This window comes from Podarcis muralis, chromosome 3, assembly GCF_964188315.1.
Source record: "Podarcis muralis chromosome 3, rPodMur119.hap1.1, whole genome shotgun sequence".
Lineage (NCBI taxonomy): Eukaryota > Metazoa > Chordata > Lepidosauria > Squamata > Lacertidae > Podarcis > Podarcis muralis.
The window spans coordinates 112,677,106-112,697,168 of NC_135657.1; the positions used below are offsets into that span (position 1 = coordinate 112,677,106).

At 39.5% G+C, this 20,063-nt stretch overlaps 2 protein-coding genes across 5 annotated transcripts in view; one reads left to right on the forward strand and one right to left on the reverse strand.

Moving 5' to 3' along the window:
* The window catches only part of CTNNA1 (catenin alpha 1), a 72,163-nt gene that overhangs the window by 15,244 nt on the left and 36,856 nt on the right, over window positions 1-20,063 (forward strand). For all 4 annotated transcript variants that reach the window (XM_028722156.2, XM_028722157.2, XM_077926483.1 and 1 more), the window contains exons 5-8: window positions 195-314; window positions 2,110-2,376; window positions 4,796-4,999; window positions 19,884-19,964. In XM_028722156.2, the coding sequence (XP_028577989.1) occupies window positions 195-314; window positions 2,110-2,376; window positions 4,796-4,999; window positions 19,884-19,964 (672 nt within the window). The remainder of the gene's footprint in view (window positions 1-194; window positions 315-2,109; window positions 2,377-4,795; window positions 5,000-19,883; window positions 19,965-20,063) is intronic.
* Window positions 10,434-17,506, reverse strand: LRRTM2 (leucine rich repeat transmembrane neuronal 2). Its single transcript, XM_028722158.2, has 2 exons — window positions 17,108-17,506; window positions 10,434-16,829 (listed from the first exon to the last, which is right to left on the reverse strand). The coding sequence occupies exons 1-2, from the start codon at window positions 17,109-17,111 to the stop codon at window positions 15,283-15,285; spliced, it is 1,551 nt and encodes a 516-aa protein (XP_028577991.2). The 5' UTR covers window positions 17,112-17,506; the 3' UTR covers window positions 10,434-15,282.

Here is a 20,063-nt window from a genome sequence, read left to right on the forward strand (position 1 = left end):
CTATATGTCATTAAAACAGGGAGGTTGCATTGTCATTCAGATTGCATGCCTGTTTCGTTGGGGTTGGAGGGGCCCGACAGATTACTACTGCTTAAGTGCTCTTGGAAGTTACTGGCACCACTTCTATAGAATCTGTATTACATTTTTAAAAGTTATATAGTCCATATAGCTCAAATTCTTATTTAATCTTCTAGGTAGAAGAAGGCATCATGAAACTAAGAAATGCTGGTACTGAACAAGATTTAGGAATACAGTACAAAGCTCTTAAACCAGAGGTGGATAAGCTTAATATAATGGCAGGCAAAAGACAACAGGTATAGTAACTTTTTGCATGTTTTCAAAGATATGGTTGCTTTATATACTGGTATAGTATCTGACAGTGTTTGTAACAGAAACACAAGATTACAATGCTATAAATACTTTTAAGGACTGTGGGTGGGTGGCTTTTATGTCCAGGAAATGGGTGTTCAGCCTCTTCTGGAAGGAGTTGTAGGTACAATGGGAGGAATTGAATATCTCAGTATTTCAAGTGCAAGTATTTCAGCCTGCCAGAGGAAACAATCCCCCCCCCCCCCGCCCTCTGCATCTCATTCTCCCAACACATGCCCTGATCTAGTTTTTTTCAGGGGGGAGAGACCCCATTTTGCAAGCAGGGCTTGTGCAGATGGGACTTGTTAGGTGAATCTTACCCATTGTCTAGAGACACTTATAGTTCTATCTCTGTCATATGAGGCTCAATTGGCTTCTGTGCCAAGGAGTGCCCATTTCCAGCCTTGTCTGCTTCATCAACTACAACTGTTGGGATAGCCTAGCTATAGTTATGCATACTCTGGAAATCTCCCGTCTTGACTTCTGTAATGCTCTCTACACAGGGCTGCTCTTGATGACGGTCAGGAAATTGCAGCTAGTGCAGAATGCTACCACCAGAATACTAACTGACATTTTGGTGTGCAGACATACAGAATACCTATTTGGCAGGATCTTCACTGGCTGCCTATACTGTATGTTACCAGTAGGGTTGGGCCCATGGACGAAAAGTTGGGTTGGGTCAGTTTGCCATGAAATGGCTCTAAAACGCATTCCATAGAATTTAAGGACAAGTCCCTATAAATCTACTCAGAATTCAATTAAAAATTCGGGGGGGGGGGGAGTTGTGAGTGCTGGCAAGTTGATCCAAGGACTGACTGACCTTTAGTATGTTTTTAATGGTTTCAGCTGCCTAAGTGGTTAGCTAGTGTGCAGGACTTTTGCTGCTACATGCATTGAAATCTCCATGTAGCAAGCTCCCAGGAAGCGACTGCCGTCACTCTCAACGGGAGTTCTATTTATTTTAAATTGAACTGCCACTCAGTCTCAGGAATTGGTTCATAATAAGAATCTGTTTTTCTTTGGTTTAAGATTGGAGAATGAATCACATCTATGTATACCTCCAAGACAGTTGCTGGAAATGGTGTGGGACAGAAGCCTTAGAAGTAAAGTTCCAGAGTAGGCAAAGAAAATTTTCATATGACTTCCAATTCCTTGGGCCTGTTTACAGCCACCTGAACATCATTAGCAAAATATAGAGGAGAGTTCTGTATCCCAATCTGCCCTTTCTTCAAATTACAACTTAGCCACTATTTTTCTCAAACAACAACAAAATAGCAGCTAGCTCTGTGGAGGTGATGCGTGGTGGTGGTTTGTGGTGGTTTTGCTGCAGAATTTTAAGCTTCAGTGAGTACATATCATGGTCTGAGAGAATATTGTGTATGTGTATAATTATTAAGATTTGAAACCATAAGAGGCCTGACCGGGACTTTGATGCTTTACTATTAGAAGCTTCTGATGAAACTTGTGAGACTCTTGCTCATACTTCGCTCTGCTGTCTAGAAGTTTTCTAATTACCTGAACTTCTATTAATGAAACCTAAACTTTCAGGATTCTACTGCTGCAAAATAATCACGTCTTGGAAGCCTTGTAGTTTGATATACTTCTTGATGAATGTTATGCTATTACACTACTTGTTCAAAGGGAACAATATGCAATGCTCAGTTATGGGGGAGTCTTAAGTGCTGATCTGCATCACATTTATCTCTTAACACATCTTTCTATTTGAAATATTCTCTGCAGGAATTGAAAGATATTGGCCACCGTGATCAGATGGCAGCAGCCAGAGGAATCCTGCAGAAAAATATTCCTATACTTTACACTGCTTCCCAAGCATGTCTCCAGCACCCAGATGTAGCTGCTTACAAAGCCAACAGGGACTTGATCTACAAGCAGCTGCAGCAGGCAGTCACAGGAATCTCTAATGCAGCCCAGGCAACAGCTTCTGAAGACTCTGTTCAGCAGCAGAGCGGTGGCGGAGAATTGGCGTATGCACTTAACAACTTTGATGTAAGTACTGCATTTTGCAGGGGGGAAATGTATGTTCCCTTTTCATAGTCAGTTGGTCGTAAGTTACCTAGAAACAGTTAGATCTCCTGAGGGTGATGAGTAACCATATCCTTGGTTTACACATGGCTATTCAGAAACTAACAGATTTGTAAACATCTGTACCATCTGTGTGAATATGATGATAAATTTACATTTCTGTAGATACACTTGGGCACCATGAGAACACAAACAGTTGATTACATGACTGCTTAAACATCTGGAGATGTGTAGTTGGCAAGACTGGTACTTAGCTCTAGATAAGCCACCTTCCTTATTATGGCATGCTGACATGGTTATTTTCAGATAACTATTAGGGGGTGGCAGTAAGATTTGGTGCTTAGCTTCATTCAAAACAGGGCAGAAATTTTCTCGACTTGCACCATGACCTGATAGGAAAGCTGGAGATTTGAAACACAATATTTTCCCTATTTACGTGAATATGTGAAATGCAACCTATCTGCTCTCTTTTCCTGACAGTGTCTTCTCTTCTTCCTCAGTCCTTTGTGAATAAGTTACTTCACAGCTCCCCCCCCCCTTTGACTCTGTCTTCCTTTTAGCTCTGTACTGCTTTCATCCAGCTTTTGCTTAGGCTGCTACTACCCCCACCTTAGGGACGCGGGTGGCGCTAGGGACGCGGGTGGTGCTGTGGGTAAAACCTCAGCGCCTAGGACTTGCCGATCGCATGGTCGGCGGTTCGAATCCCCGTGGCGGGGTGAGCTCCTGTCGTTCGGTCCCAGCTCCTGCCCACCTAGCAGTTCGAAAGCACAATTAAGTGCAAGTAGATAAATAGGTACCGCTTTCTAGCGGGAAGGTAAACGGCGTTCCGTGTGCTGCTCTGGTGCCGGTTCACCGGAGCAGCTTCGTCACGCTGGCCCGGAAGTGTCTGCGGACAGCGCTGGCTCCCGGCCTCTAGAGTGAGATGAGCGCACAACCCTGGAGTCTGTCAAGACTGGCCCGTACGGGCAGGGGTACTTTTACCTTTACCTTTACTTTACCCCCACCTTGCATTTCAGCTTTCCAGATTTGCCTCCTTGGATCCATTTCCTTAATCCACTTTTGCAAGGGGCAGAAATAAAATTGTCTCTGACAGGAGTGCAGTGTCAGAATCTCCACCCCTTTCCCCAGACCAGGCATAGGCGAACTCGGCCCTCCAGATGTTTTGGGACTACAACTCCCATCATCCCTAGCTAACGGGACCAGTGGTCAGGGATGATGGGAGTTGTAGTCCCAAAACATCTGGAGGGCCGAGTTTGCCTATGCCTGCCCCAGACCATAGAGAAGACCTGGGACCTCTTGATCCAGAACTGACTTTTGAAGATATTTGAAAAGCAGTAAGGCATCAGGTTCCTTTCAGAATTGCTCTTGGGCTTAGTGCAACAGGCATAAGCCACCTTCACAGATTTGAAGGGAGCAGTGAATTTTGTCACCCCACAGTTACATAGGGGTTCAATATCCTAGACATCTTTGGGTCATAGGAGCAGGCAGGGTCATAGCAAACAGAAACTTCTCCTGTCTACCAAGGCCAGCAAAAATGTGTTGCCTACCCTGTATCATACCCTGATCAGCATTTCTATGTCCTCTCTGTGTTCCTGCCAATACCATCCAGCCTTTCCTGTCCTCATCCCTGTTTGAGGCTTCCTCAACATCTTCTAGGAAGCTCTGGCATAGAAAAGTTAACCAACCTATTAAATCAAATCTTGTTTGTCTTCATTGGCCGCAAATACATTCCAGGCTCACTACCAAGTGCTAGTGTAATTTTTCAAACCCGCAACAGCCTTCTTATGGCACTCCTTGACCCAAGTGAAATTGCATTATATGTGAAATTCTTGGTCTCGGTCCATTCCTTTGTAACGTAAAATTTAGGCTGTGATCTTGCACTCTCTTACCTGAGAGTAAACCTCATTGAACTCTGTGGGACTTCTGAGTAGACGTGTACTGAATTGGGCTATCAGTAGTGGTCAAAAACCCTTTTCAGTGGCTGTGCTACTGTGTAACAGAATTCCTAAGAGGATTAAACACTGAAAATATTGCAGAGTTGACAAACTGTAACACTTCGTCTGAAGATCCTTTTTAACATGTTAATATGACTCTGAAAAAGATTGAAGTGCAATCTGCTGTAGCTTTAGCTTGGTATAAACTATACTGTTGCAAACTCTGTTAAAGAGGCTTTTAAGTTGGAAGGAATTGAGTTTGATGTACTACTTTGTTCTTAGTCCAAGGAATATTTTAGCCCTGCATAGGTTGAAAAGATGAAACTGGGTGACATGCTCGATGTCAAAAGTATGAGTTGCATTTCCTAATATTTCTAAGCTGTGTTCATCAAACTGACCCAGAGTAGTATGACACTTACTTGGAGTTTAAAACTTTTTCTTCCTGCCAGAAACAAATCATTGTGGATCCTTTGAACTTCAGTGAGGAGCGTTTTAGGCCTTCCCTGGAAGAGCGCCTGGAGAGCATCATTAGTGGTGCAGCCCTAATGGCTGACTCATCCTGCACACGTGATGACCGACGGGAACGCATAGTTGCTGAGTGTAATGCAGTGCGACAAGCCTTGCAAGATCTGCTTTCAGAATACATGGGAAATGTGAGTAACCAAATTATGTTGTGTGTTTATTTGTAAGTGAAATTTGAAGAGATGCCATAAAACGGTATTTGACTAGAATCTCTTAAGAAATAGAACTGGAAGTAAAGTTGGGTCTTTTGTAACTTTTTTCTTTTGGATATACTCTCTTGGTGTGTTGGTATAACTTTTCCCTAACTTCTAAATTACTCTGTATCTATTGAATTGAAATGAGGGTTGGATGGAAAAGCTGGATGTTGAGTATTCTGTAGCTCCAGCTTCCTGCAGCCCTAAATAGATGTGTTATGGCCTTACATTGTGCAATTACTGTTGTGTATGAAATGGATCTTAAATATAGCAAGAGTCCTGCTGGGGAATATCAGCAGTATATAGTACTTTTGAAGAGGTAGGCTCTTGTCTACAAAAGCTCGTGCTACAATTATTTATTTAAAACAGCACAGCTGCTCCTCTGAAACATATGCCGCAGCAATAATAAAATATTTTTTGTACAAGATGTATTTTCATTCCAATGTGTGGACTATTTCAGTGACCTTCCCACATGCTACACAACTTGCATTGTGAACAGAAACCACTGTTTGGTCAGGTCTTGAGACAAGTGCAGCTCTAGAGATGCACTGAAGAAACACTCAATGCTTTAAGTGTTCCAGGAGATTTTTTTAACATATGCAGCAGATATTGACAAATACAACCATATGAATGCATGTTGAGAGTTAAAGTGACTAAAGAGATGTGGTCTTTTAATAAATGACGACATAGCTTAAGATGGTGTCGATGCTGCAAATATAGCATCAGTGACATCTGTTTGCATAAGATACATTTCTGTTCATTCCACATACTGTAAAGAGATTTAAAAGATGGCAATAGAACTGAAACAATTCAGTGCTGACATCCAACATTTAAGCATTTGAATTTAGGATGGATTTTTGACAGCAAAATAAAAATCCTTGCTTCAAGTCCACATAAGACTTAACTGCATTGCACAGTGATAACTGTCAAACCTACTGCTGGTATCTGTCATATATTTTCAGACTGAAAATGTTCAATCTTCCATCAAATGCATATTTGTATATCCTTACAATATTTGTAGTAAACTTGTTAAAATTTGTGAAGAGTTTGTGAGGAGAGTTTCTTTCAGCAAATTTGGTGTCAACACTAATTACAAATGTAGGAAGTAAAAAAAGATTTGTCTAAGGAGAATGAAGGAACAAAAGGCATGTGCAGTTTGGGTGGTTGCAGTGTCAACTATCTGCTGCTTGGTCTTCCTGTTGCAAGTTCCACTCATTTCTGGATTTTCATGTATCTCCTCTCACCCATGCCCATGAGTACAGACTAAATCCATTAAGACTGCAGTTTGAAAACAACTAGGTTAACGAGCATCTCGTTTGCTTTATTGGGAGAATGAGTGTCTGAAATACTTTTACGACATTTACAATTCTTACTGTAAATTGACTTGATGTATAACCACACTGGATGCATGATGATTTTAAAGCGTATGGAAATAACTATGTTTGAAATAAAATTTGAGAACTGATGGTCACTGCCAACAAATAAATTATTGGAGGGGGGAGTTGTCAAATGCCTACGAGACTTAATAGTAGTTATAGATGTAGTTTCGAACGTGTGCATAAAATGGCTCTAAATTAATTTGACCTCATTTACAAAACAGGGCAGAGGGAATTTGGTAAATTGCTGCTCAAATTGTGTTGCAATCCATGAGTGTCAGATGTTTGCTCTAAACTGCAGGCATGGCCAAACTTGGCCCTCCAGCTGTTTTGGGACTACAACTCCTATCATCCCTAGCTAACAGGACCAGTGGTCAGGGATGATGGGAATTGTGGTCCCAAAACAGCTGGAGGGCTACGTTTGGCCATGCCTGCTCCAAAGCTTTCTTTTGCTTCAGTTAGTAATCTCTGATTGGTCATTGTAGTGTTTATTCCTTCCTAAGTAAAGTGTTAAGAGGAGTAGCAATAAGGCATCATTAGAGAGCTATCTATGGCTGTGCTTGGGTGGGGTGCAAAGAAGGAATAAAAAGAAGGTGGTAGTAGTGGGAAGATTAAAGGCAAGTATATTATAAGCAGGGGAAGACTTGGAGGATTTTGTGCTGGGTGGCACTGTTTTAAAGGTTCAAGTTAGGATTATTGAGATTCCATTGGAGGGGTTGGTCTAGATCAGGCATGGCCAACTCCCATCATCCCTAGCTAACATTACCAGTGGTCAGGGATGATGGGAATTGTAGTCCCCAAACAGCTGGAGGGCCAAGTTTGGCCATGCCTGGGCTGTTAAGGGTCCCTTCCAATTCTATGAGTCAAGGAAATCTTAATTCTATAACATTTAAGTGTATTGAGCTGGTCAATAAACTTACTGAGGATGATTGTCAAGCAGTATACCTGGGGTGAAATCAAACAATAGCTGTCCACAACTGAAAGATACTGTTGGCATAACAGATTCCTTCTCCCCCTGTAAGCCCCCAGTATTAGCTGTGAAGGGCAGGGAGAAGGATACTTTAGCATTTGTGGGAAGGGAGCTGTAGAATAAAGGTGTTCCCTTGCATAATACTGGATGTTGCCCAACTTCTATTAGAAGCTTTTGGTGAAGAATAGTTATTCCATGAACTGCACATTCATGGTGTCAGTAAATTGACCTATTTATGGATCAGCAGCTAGATTTTAAAAACCGGAAGTCAAGTGTAGGAATCAATTACAGTGGTAGGGAAGCTTCTTCATCTTTGATTTTTTTGCTGCCTTATATGCCCCGGAAACATTCTCCCAAAATTGAACTTCAGGCAGCATTCCAGGAGGTGCCACTGCTTCTATGACCCTCTCCCCCCCCCCCATCCAGATCACAGCAAATAGAAGTAGATTTTATTTCATGGGAACATAGCTTTATATGTCATGCAATAACATCCCCAGTGAGCAAAGCTTTCAGATCATTAGCACTATTGCAACAGGCAATATCCATAAAACTTCACCTAAATATAAGCACAAGATAGTAGAGGCAGCAACCGATTTCCACAGGGGTTATTCTGGACCCCTACGTGTGTCACTGGAGCCCACTTAAGGCTGCCCCAATCCGCCCCTTTTTGGGACATTTCTGGGTTTGGGCAACACACATGTTTGTAGTTGCACACATCGGAGAAGCGTGAACCAGTCTTTGCCTGTGGTGTGAATGAAACTTGTATAATTAAGTAAAATTATTTGGATCCATGAGAAATCTGAAGATGAAATCTCCGTGAAAAACACTTGGCAGAAAGTAATCTTATGGTGTCACTTGGCTTGCATATTGGACAACTGATGGCTAAGGGCGTTTGTGTTGAGACAATTCATTTCCTTCATAAGAAAGCAGAAACCAAAGTGGTTTAATCTAAAACACAATTGGGTATCTGTATCAACGCAACATTAGCAGAATGGTGGTCAGAATCTAGAGAGTTACATTTAAGTGTATCCGAGGCTTTGGGCATATCCAGTGGAATTTGGCTTGTTTTTCTTTGACTTGCGGTCCCCAGTACCATATAAAAACTACTTTAGAACTCAGACGTTTCAAACCAGGCTTGCAATAAAGCATGGAAAGGGAGTACTTGAGCACAAATCCAAACTTTTGTGAGAGGTATAGAGCTAACTGCAGTTGTTCAGGTCCTGGACCATGTGTCCACTTAATGAAGTCCTCTATACCATTCTTTTGTATGTTGAGGGAAGATAAATTGCTGAAGAGCTAATTTACCAGGTAATGCTTCATTTCACAGTGCTTCTGCTTATATTAGAACATTATAATCTTAACTTTGAAATCAAGGCATAATTGTTTTTTTAAAAACAAACAGACCCCAACTTCAGCATCATAGGAAGAAACACTACTTTAACTGACTTGAAGTGCATATGAAGGTTAACGTAACCACATTTAGGCACTAAAACAGCAGTGTGTTTGCAAGTGAGACATAGGTGCTAAAGAATAACAAAATTCTGTAGTTTGCTATGCCATTATAAAATAATACTCATTGCAGCTGTTTTCCTCTCTTCACAACCCCAATCTAGAGCCGCATAAAAATAAATAAATAATAGTATTCCACCATCTAACTGGGTTACCTTAGTACCTTGCTCATGCCACATGTGTTCCGTAAAATTAGGAAATGCAGACTCAGCCCCCCTTTCCCAGTCCTCTTCTCCTACACAAGATTGGGAAGGAGGGTACTGATGGTGAGCACAACAAATGCTTTTAGTATGGCATGACTATCCTACTGGGCAATCCTATCCTTATCAAATGGACTGCCAGCTGTACCCTTGCAAATCAAAACGACATTCGCACTGTCCATGCTAGTTCAATTTAATGGTTGCAGGAAGAGTATTTAATCTTTACCTCTCAGACAGTAGTCTGACATAGAATTCTGAACATCCATTAAAAATGTTAGTTTTCAACTGTAGGGTCAGGATTCATTATTTGGTTCAGGATAAGATCACAACAGCAGTACAATCACAATTCATACATATATGATAAAAAGATGAAGTAGGTTCCCAAATGCATATTTGGGCTTAAAGCAGATTCAGTGTCTGAAATTTTGAAGACTTCTGCCTGTGAGCATATTGTGAAACTTAAAGGTGAACAGGTAATCCTAGCTAGGCAGATAGAGAAGAGGAAGAGAAAATTTTTTTGACATAGTGACAGATTCACAAAAACCCATTCCTTGGGTTTCCAAACTGTAACTTTAAAATGGAAGCCAGTGCAGTCAAGCTGGCTGAGCTTTAGCAATCACAGCCAGTCTAGGTCATGTTTGTTGAACAGCTAGGAAACAACCAGTTTATACACAAATCAGAATAAACACACAGTTCTTTTCCAAATATTTGGGGGGGGGGTTACTACTTTGTGTGGCACTGTCTTGTTCATGAGTCGCTTTAGGGTGCCATCTTAAACTCATTTGGAAAGCTGGGCAAACTCAAATCTGTGTCTTGAAAATAAAAGGATTTAAATCTAGCAGGTCCCAGGCTATTTCATGCTTGTTAGGTTCTTCAGGTCTTTAATATCAAACTATTAACCCAAAGTGTTTCCCATTTTTTAATCTCTCCACCTGCCTCCCTGATTCAGTAATTGCTGATTTTCACTGCTTCTTCCATGTAGTATTTCCTTCCATTGTTTGTTGTTCAGCTGTTGGTTACATTATTTTTGTTTATTACTATGTTATGAATTATTGTGTTTTTATATTGTAAACCACTCTGTGATCCTCAGATGAAGGGCAGTTTAGAAATTTAATAAATTATTATTAATAATAACAATTCACTTGAGGATCCAGAAAGTTCGCAGTGGCCAAAATGGTGCCCTCCATAAGTTGTCAGACTACAACTCCTATTAACTCTGACAGCAGGGAATGGTCTATGCTAATGTAGCTAATAGTAGCATTTCACTGGTGTGTAATGGAAGGTACCATACTCGGAGCCTTTCTAGACAGCCTTTATTGCAGGAGCAGGTAATTTATAGCTAGTCCTAAAGACTGCCCTTGTTACATTTTGTCACCAAATAGATTGCATTACCAGTATTTTTCATCTTGAAATGGCATCAATAAAGAGGCAACTTCTATTTTTACAGTATACACAATTTTAATGTTTTTTGTACACTGCAATTACTGCATTATGAACCTTTATCCTCCACCAGAAAACGCATCTTGGAACATTATTGGCACAAGTCATTTGGAATGTCTGTTAATACTTGATTTCAGAATTAGATGAAAAGTTCCAGGGGAAAAATTAGTAATGAGAGAAATGATGGACTAGAAGTACTGGAGAGACTTCTGAAGTTTGCATCATGGATGTAGCTACCACCTTGTTCTCTTAGGTGACATGACCTGCATTTATGTTGGGTAATGGTGTAATCTAAACCTTTATACCCCTGTAGAGTGAGTGTGTTTGTGTGTATCACACACAAATCAAGTAACTACTTGAATATTCAAAATCAAGTAACTACTTGAATATTAAAAATGATTCCAAAGTATTTAATGTTGCTATCCGTTGAAGGAAGATAATGATTGTGAAGCAAACTCCCATGTATCTGATCTTGGAGTGCAGAAGATTGTGGCACCAAATATGATATAACCTCGCCACCTTTTTCTTCCCACATGCAGCAACAAATTGTAATTCTGAAGCTTGCTTGCAAGGACCTTAATGGACCGTAATGGCAGTAATTCATATACTGAGGGATTTGTTGGGCAGTGCAGTTCCACAAATAAGATGTGGCTCTGCTTGTTTTGACCCCTCCCCTTCTAAGGCTCTGTAAGTGTAGCTGTAGAAGACATGAAGGAAAGCATTCTGATATTAGCAAATAAGAGAAAACTTCAAGCATGTGTAGAAACCGTCACTAATGAAAACACATAGTGTACGAAGGTTGGGGGAGAACTACAGCTGCATGACACAGTGCATTATGCTAGTCTTGAGGTTGATTCACATGTGCATATCTCCATGATACATGTTTACGATGCAGCTTCTATCCATTTTCACTGTAAACAGTGTTCTGCTTTGATGTTAGTATTCTTATGCTTTATATTTCTTATTGCCAAAAGAAGATATTTTTCTGGGAAGAATTAATGTTATGCCTTGCACAAATTTGGTGTGTGTGTGTGTGTGTGTGTGTGTACACACACACACACACACACACACACACACACACACACATATAAATCCCTACTTTTTTCATTCTTTCACTTTTGAGGGAGGCAGAAATAAAGTGAAGCGGCCAAAGGGAGAGGCAGGATATTAATCTCATACTAGTGAATTAAAGGTGCCTGACCTTTTGTAAGCTAAGAGAAAACATAAATATTACTCCTCCTGAATAAATTTAGTAATTTATTTAATGATAAAAGGCCACCTGGCACCTTCACTGCATGGGTTTAGGCACCAGGCGAAAACTTTTCTCTATAACCAGGCCTTTGTCTGATTAACATTCTATGGTCTTTTACACATGTTTGTGTTTGTTCTTGTTATGTATTTTGTGTTCTAATTTTGTATTTTTACGTTGTGAATTGCCCTGTAATGAAGGGCAGTATATAAATTTAATAAATAATAATGCATGAAACACTCTCCTTTCACTTATTGGATATTTGACGTATATTGGTCAAATTGTAGAAACCTGTCTTAACTGAAAAATTTTGTGTTTGAATTCAGTCTGTTGGCATTTCATACATGTACATCCTTCGTAGATGCTATTGTCAGTGTGATTATGCAGGTTTGAAATGATACTCATACTGTATGTTCTGTTGGTTAAAATAATACTCCTGACATCTTTGCTTATACAAGACTGAATGTGACTGTAGTAGCAGTCAGTTTGCACTCAATAAAATACCCTCTTTCCTAGATAGACAAAGCAAAATAGAATTTAGAAATATAGCGAACATAACTAGTGGGCGGGCTTGATGTGTACAGCTCAGTGTTGTTTGAAAGACTGGTCTATTTTTGTGGATGTCAATGAATCATCACGTAAGCCATATGATTCCTCTTACTGTGCTTTGAGTGATTGCAAGTTCAAACTTAGTAGCCCACATAGCTTTTGGTTAAAGCAGCCAAAGGTCACTATAAAGACAAGTATTCATTGTGGCAGTGGAAGTATCTGCAAGACATGTCATATCTTTGTAATCCAAACCTGCTTGAGTATGGAAATAACATTGGACTGTCCTTGCTTAGGTGTCTACAAATACCAGCTCAAAGGGAAAGGATAGATAGGTGGGTTTACATGGCAGGGAGGAATAGAGAATTTCCTTGAAGGGAAAAGTAAACGCAGATCAGATTATATCAGCAGTTCCACATACTCACTTGCTGCAGAATATCCCTTTCCTACCACACATTTTGAGATAATGGCGGCAGTAGAGTTCTACTGGCGTCTCTTGCAAAAGCCCAGCATAAGCCATAGAAAGTACGCAGGAGGGCAGGGGTTGTTGGGAACTAGAAATGTTGGCTAAATAACTGTCCAGCCAGTTTCCCAGCTCCTACATAATTTTTAAGTAATTAACTGGGATAACGTTGGGCTATTTTCAATTGGAAATATGCTATAGGAAGCAAAAAGGGTTTGTAGTGGTAATGATATTGGGCATGTAAATGGTTCTGTGGAAAAACTACTGGAATTTATATTTCCCACTTCATACTAAATTCTACAGAGTTAGTGCATTGCTACTCAGCATAGTGAGGAACTGCAGACATTTTTGAAAGAAAAGCCTGTTTGCTACCTGTTAAGGAAGGGACCGGCTTCTGCTGTTAAGCATTTATCTTTCATTGCCAGGTACCCACCTTTGTCCACCTTCCTAACACACTTGTAGAGTTATGCACAGCTGATTCTTGGCAAGACATGAAATTATCTGTGTATCCATATGGAGTGGGAGCTAGGAGAAGAGGCTGACAGTTTGCAAGAGTTTGGTATATAGAACACTAATCTCAATGAAGCTGAATAGATTCTTGGTGGCTGCAGTGTTTAAATGCAGAGAGAAATTCCCTTTACCCAGATGCATAGAATACACCCTATATGGCTAAAATAATGGCTTACTACATGAGATATTTGCAGATATCCTTCCATCTGTCCATCCATTTTCACTCTAGTAGTAAACAGTCAGTGGCTTAATAGAACTAGAAAAATAGGAACCTTCCTATTAAGTTAAAATAGAGTCCAATATGAAAAGCTTAAGCTCATGGGTAGTGGACTTTGACTCGGTGGCTTTAAAGTCTTGCATCTCCAGACTACTCACTTTTATGTTAAAGCATTGAAATATATTTATCCAAGTACTTCACTAAGAGATATTACGCATATAAAAATGGATTTTTGAGCCAATGGTTAGGTTGAAAACTTTGCAGCATAGTACAACACACAATACTATATACTGATTTAAGAAATCCAAGCACCAATGTTTCTTTTCCCTCTGCATGTACTTGTAAATACTGTTGCAGCTGAACGTGGCATGATATGTTAGATCTACATATGTACATTTCCTTCTAACTTTATAGCTTTGGTTATGTGTTCATGATTTTTGAACAGTTGCATTAAATTCTCCTCTCCAATGGACTTCTGTCTACGTAGATGCACAGTAATATTCAATTCCATAACCCAATCTGGAAACTCTATTGTTATCCAGAAATCAGTTTTGTTCAGAGTAGTTTTGTACTGCTTTAAATATTTCTAAACGTTCTGTTCAGCAAAATAGTGTTCCTAACATTGTTTTTCTTAGTAAACCATCTCTGATATCCTACATTAAAATGTTCTTACGCCTCCCAACATATTTATCTGGAAGTAAGTCTCACTTCTGAATAAACCAGACCAGGATTTGAGCATAAATCTTAGTGGATTGGCATGTTACAATGGTAGATGAAAGCTGTACTGCAAGGACTAATTTGGCCTCCAGAGAAACCAGTAGTTGGTGCATAAAATAGTTTTCTGGTCTAGACAAACAGCTGGAGAGGAAAGGAATAATTTTCTGTGTTTGCTTTAAAAAAAACAACCATCTCAGTTTTCATTTGTGTAAAGTATATATTGATTCTTAGTCTGAAATGTGTCCCATTAAAAGTCAAGACAGATTTAATAAAAGTTGAAGTGTATCTTATACTTTGAAGACCAAACTGCATGCTACTGATTGCCTGTAGAAGGTTGATATTTCAAAGCAATGGGGATGTAATCCTGGTTTATTCAGAACTGTCAACAGCTATATTCTGAATCTGGAACACATTTAGATAAGCTGAACTCTCAATATGGAGTTAAGAAAATAATAATCTTTTTCCATGCTTCAGTACACTGGAAAAATCCCCTCTTTTGCACCTTTCCACTGTAGATCATAAGTCCCAAGAACCAGGTTTTTTTTTTAATGAAGAAAATTCCATTAAATCTCTACTTCAAAAGAAAACCGAGCCAGCTGAAATGTTGGGGATCATAGCTACAATGCTTCAATTGGTAAAATGTCCTCCCTTCACTGGGTCCTGTAAATAGATACCTAACATCTTTTCATCCAGACTATTCTAAATCAAATCTGGAGGCTTGAGAGTAAAAATTTACACGTATAATTACATAACATGAAGCAGTTTACATATTTTGGGTTGAGCATATTTAGACTTCCAAACATTAGGAGTGCAAATTGAATGCAAACATTGCTGCTTTAACACAGAAAATACTATGGGTTTAAAAAAGCCACCCTTAAATACTGCATCACTCAAAACAAGTAGCCTAGAAAAATCCAAGCTTTCTCAACATTTGTAAAAAAATCAAAAATATGTGTAGGATCCCTGCAATTTAAAATAAGTTTATCTGATTTTGTTTTTTGTTTTTTTGATTACCTGTATATATTATACTTCACATTCTTTATAGGGTAGTTGCTGACACTTGCACTGTCCATAACCATTAATGATGATGAAAGGTCCTTCATGGCTGGCTTCATATTCATTATATGGTCCTTGGTCTGACATGTTTGACATATGTAGCCGTGTTTGAGATCGTAGTTGCCTGTGGCTTTGAATCATTGAGCACTGCCTAATTTTTCTTAATGTGGGAGGGCAGCACTTCCTGGAGATGAACACTACAAAAATGATAAAAAAGAAAGAAAATAATAAAGCCATTGTTCCTGTAATTACCTGCTGGCTGAAGATGGCATTGTTCGGCTCAGGCAACTGCTCTTCTGTAGTAATGGGCATGCCTGTCGTAGTTGAAATTTCTTTGTCTCCCACATGGAAATTTGAGGAGCTTATCCTTTTTGTATATTCAGTCGTTGGAGCTCTGTAACTTGTAGCAATGGATGTAACAACAGTTGATAAATTCCAACAAAGCTGAAAACCATAAACTGCATCTAGAATATCCTCTCCCTGGGTGTGGTTTGGGCTATGACAAAGTATCGAATGCTCCCACCGACCTTGGAAGCCACTCAGCCATGTGGCTAGTGCACATATTTTGGGGCTGCATTCCCAGGGATTGCTGGAGAGGCCCACTGTAGTAAGGGTTGTAAGTGAATATAAAACCTTGGACTCCAGAGTGGTTAGCTTGTTGTTATCCATTAGGAGTACTTTAAGATTAGGCATTGTTTCAAAAACTGTCATATCAATGGCTTTGATCTCATTTCCGGACAAATCTAGCTTTTCTAAAGTGCCCCAGGTCCATTCCATCCCGCATGTCAAGTTGCTAATTTTATTCCCCTGCAAGAAGAGCATGTGCAGATTGCTTAGCCGTAGGAAATGAGCAAAGTTAATCTTTGTCAGCTGGTTGTGCTCTAGGTGAAGTTCCCTCAGTTTGATTAATCCTGCAAATCCATTGCGTGCCAAACTTCGCAAGCGATTTGTGCTCAAATCCAGAAAATCCAAACTACGGCAGTCTGAAAATAGACGGACTGGGATAGTCCTCAGGGAATTGGAACGTAAACTCAAGGTTTGCAGTTTGCGAAGGCCATAGAACAACTCAGGATGCAAAGCAGACAATTGATTGAAAGAGAGGTCCAAATGTTGCAGGTTAAGCAGTTGGCTAAAAGTTGTGTTTGGCAAATAAGAGATTTTATTTGAACTTAAAACTAATTCCTTGAGTTTATACAGTCCTTGGAAACCATCTTCTCTTATTGTATCAATTTGATTATGGTCTAAATGAAGCCAAGTAAGTTGAATGAAGCTTGCAAACTGATCCCCTTCAAGTTCCATAATAACATTGTGCCTCAAAGACAAACCTAGACAGCCCTTGTCAGTGGTGTTTGGCACTGAGTGAAACCCCTGAGAGTCACAGTAAAAGAGCAGCTTCTCGCAACGGCATTTTGGCGGACAAGCCGTGCCCAAGGCAGGCAGCATTTTAAAAACAATACTCATTGCATATACTGCTGCCAGCATAGGAGCCCCTAATGGCCACTTGAAATGTAAGCCTGCAGAATATAATTCAGGGAAACAACAAAATAGGATATTTTTATCAGATGTATGCTTCCAACAAAACGGAGAAAGAATGCTACAGATAAATCACATGCATTAAAATGCTTCAGGTCTTAAGAATATAAAACAAAACCTAGTGAGCATCTCTCTGAATTATTGACATTACTGATAAGGCAACTGAAAAGTGCCTTTTAAATCTATTGTTGTCTAAATGTGCATTTCTAAAGCAAGGTTGACTGCACCTAGTGCAACAAACAAAAATGTATAAACTTACCCATTCTTTTGAGTACGTTGGCGGTTGCATTCAGTCGCAGTTTTAGACTCAACACAGTGAGTCTGTAAAAGGCTCTAACGCTGACAACCTTTGAATAATTTACTTTCTTCTACTGTCCTCATCCGAGGGAAAAAATGACTTGACATCCTCTTTGCTCATATTCCTTTTGAATTCATTTCCTTGATTTCCAGCGGTAGGTCTGTTAATTCCTTAAACAGTGCGCTGAATTGGGAGTTCTTTTTGTACTGCTGCTTAATTGAAAATGCTTTCCACTGCTATGGCTTTTTTGTCTTAACTTGTTGATGGCAGAAGGGTGGCTTATTGCTGAGAGAAGCTTCTGTAGTCGCTTGAATGCATTTGCTGAAAAGCTTTCAGGGATACGGTACAGGAATGCATTTGCTTATGTGCTGCGACCACACAACTGTATATAGGCTGACGTCATCCTGTGACGTTCCTTTTTGTTTGGGTTTTCCAGAAGCTTTGCAGTTTAAGACACAGTGGTGCATACTGTGAATTGTGAGATTAGACTACCACTAAGAGGAAAAACTAATTGTAGGAATTTTTCATCCAGCATTCAAGTAATAGGAATGACTTTACATGAATCTCTCTTGCAAGTTACATGTTTATTACAATAGCCTTGAGCTATATATCTGAATTTGTGAAGTTACAGTACTGATTTTTGTGACATGGTGGTCCTGCTGGCATTCTTCTGCCTACATGTGTGAGAGCAGGGTGCTAAAAAAAATTTTTTTTAATCTGCCAAGGGAGAGTTGCATGGGATTAGCATGTCAGAAATTATTTGTATTGCTATATAATTAAAGATCTAGTTTAAAAGGAGGATTTTTTATTTTATTTTTTTATTTTATTGCTAGCAATGGAGAAAGAGTGTTTTGGTAAAGACCATATAGGAGAGTCAATCAAATGCAATAGTTTTAATAAATCGCTTTCTACTTTAAAATGTGTTTTTTTTATAAAATAAGATAAGATAATGTCATTCAAAGCTCTAATGGTTCTACTTCTGGATAGTTCGGATATTATTTGAGAACAAGCAAAGTCCTATTCCAATGAAACAAATGTGATAATGAGAACTTGAAGAACAAAAGCAAACCTGGGTGGACAAAGTTCACAGGGAAACTTGAAATAGATCTTGAGGATGTTTGCAGGCATCCTGGTCAATTTTCAGCCTTTTCTGGGGAAAAGTAAACTTTCCTTTCCTCCCTACCTAGCCAAAGCAAATGTTAATTGCATGAGTCTGGGTTTGTTTGGCAAAAACTACCATAAATATTTAATTTTCCCTTGTGGGTGATATAGGTAAAAAAAACTACCTGCAATTCTAATAAGCAAGAAGCTTGTGGCTTTTATTTTTATTTTTAAAATAGAAGTGTTAATTGGAGGGATTTTGTTCAAGTTGTGTAGCAAATTATATCAGTTGTTCAAATACCAGAATAAATAGGCTATGGCAGTAAGAATGAATGCTAACTAACAATGCTGTCTTAAGTATTTCGAGACTTGTTCTGTCATTATCTATATTCTGCAACTTTAAAATGATGTTACATATAACAAACTCAGTTGCTAAGTGAAAGCTTTTCAGTTGTCATGCTCACTAGAGGGCAGCACTGCACTCACAGTGGTAAGCAGACATTTCGAAGCCTGCTTGAAATGCCAGTCTCACCCAGTAGCTCTGTCGGTTATTTCCCTTTTTGTACCTCTGGAAGGAGGCTTTCCCAGCATAAATTGCCTCCCCCACCCCCAAGAAAAGAATCCTGTTAGGTTCTCACCTCAGGTTGTCTGCTTTGGATTTTTTAAACCCCAATGCTAAGGACCTCTCCCTTCACTCCATCTCTACGAGTATTACACAGTTTGATTTTATGTTCCTACTGGCCAGAGGACAAGGGAAACTTCACAAGGTTTGTGAAGTTCTAGCAACACAAAGAGTAGCATAGCCGACATGCATGTGGGGAAAGTTTTAATGAAAAATTCGAGAGTTTTCCCCTAAAACCAGCGACACCAAGTGTTAAGATATGAAGAATTATTATTTGGGGAAAGGGAAGAAAAAATGGAAGGCCACAATCACTCATAGACTTCTTGACAAAAATGTAAAGTTTTTGCAATGTCTGAGTCTCAAAACCTGTGCAGAGTTGTCACTATTATTTATTAACTTTAAATACCACATCTTGGAGAAAGGCAGTTCTAAGAGAGTATATCTTTGGTCACCTAACTAGATGGTTTCAAGAGCCAAAATATTGAAAGGATGCTTCTCCTAGTTATAGAAATTTGAAACCACTGTCAACCTGTGACTCTCTAGATGTGGTTGAACTCCAAATCCCATCAGCCCCAACTAGCATGGCAATGATCAGGGATTGTGAGTCCAGCAGCAACTGGAAGGCCACAACCCACCCCCACTGTGATTTTAAGTATTTTATCATAGGACTAAGTTTTTGCCAGGTTCAACTATGTATAAGTGCTTCATGTGTTCAGCAGTGCCATTGTGTGAGAGCAGCAGTCTGCTCGTGCAGTGTTTGATTCAACCCAATGTCTGTATCAACCAGTGTAAGTATTCAGTCCATAAAGGGGCTCCTTACTTGTGCATGTGACCTGAGCTTGCAAAGCATGGCATTCTGTTTGGACTTCAGTGTTGTTATTCCATCATCTGTGAGGCATTGCCCTTGACACTGAAGTCAGCAGAGAAACCAGGGTGTTCAAATCCTTTGGAAAAGAGCCACTGCAATGGGTACAATACATTAATGAAACTTGTTTGTTTTATCTAATTTTCTAGGCTGGACGCAAAGAAAGAAGTGATGCTTTGAATTCTGCAATAGACAAAATGACAAAAAAGACAAGGGATTTGCGTAGACAGGTACAGTATTAAATATGTATAAAGTGTTCATGGAAACAGTTACACTACATAACATTCCATTTATCATGTTAGCTTGATTCTAGCAGTCTTTACTGTTCT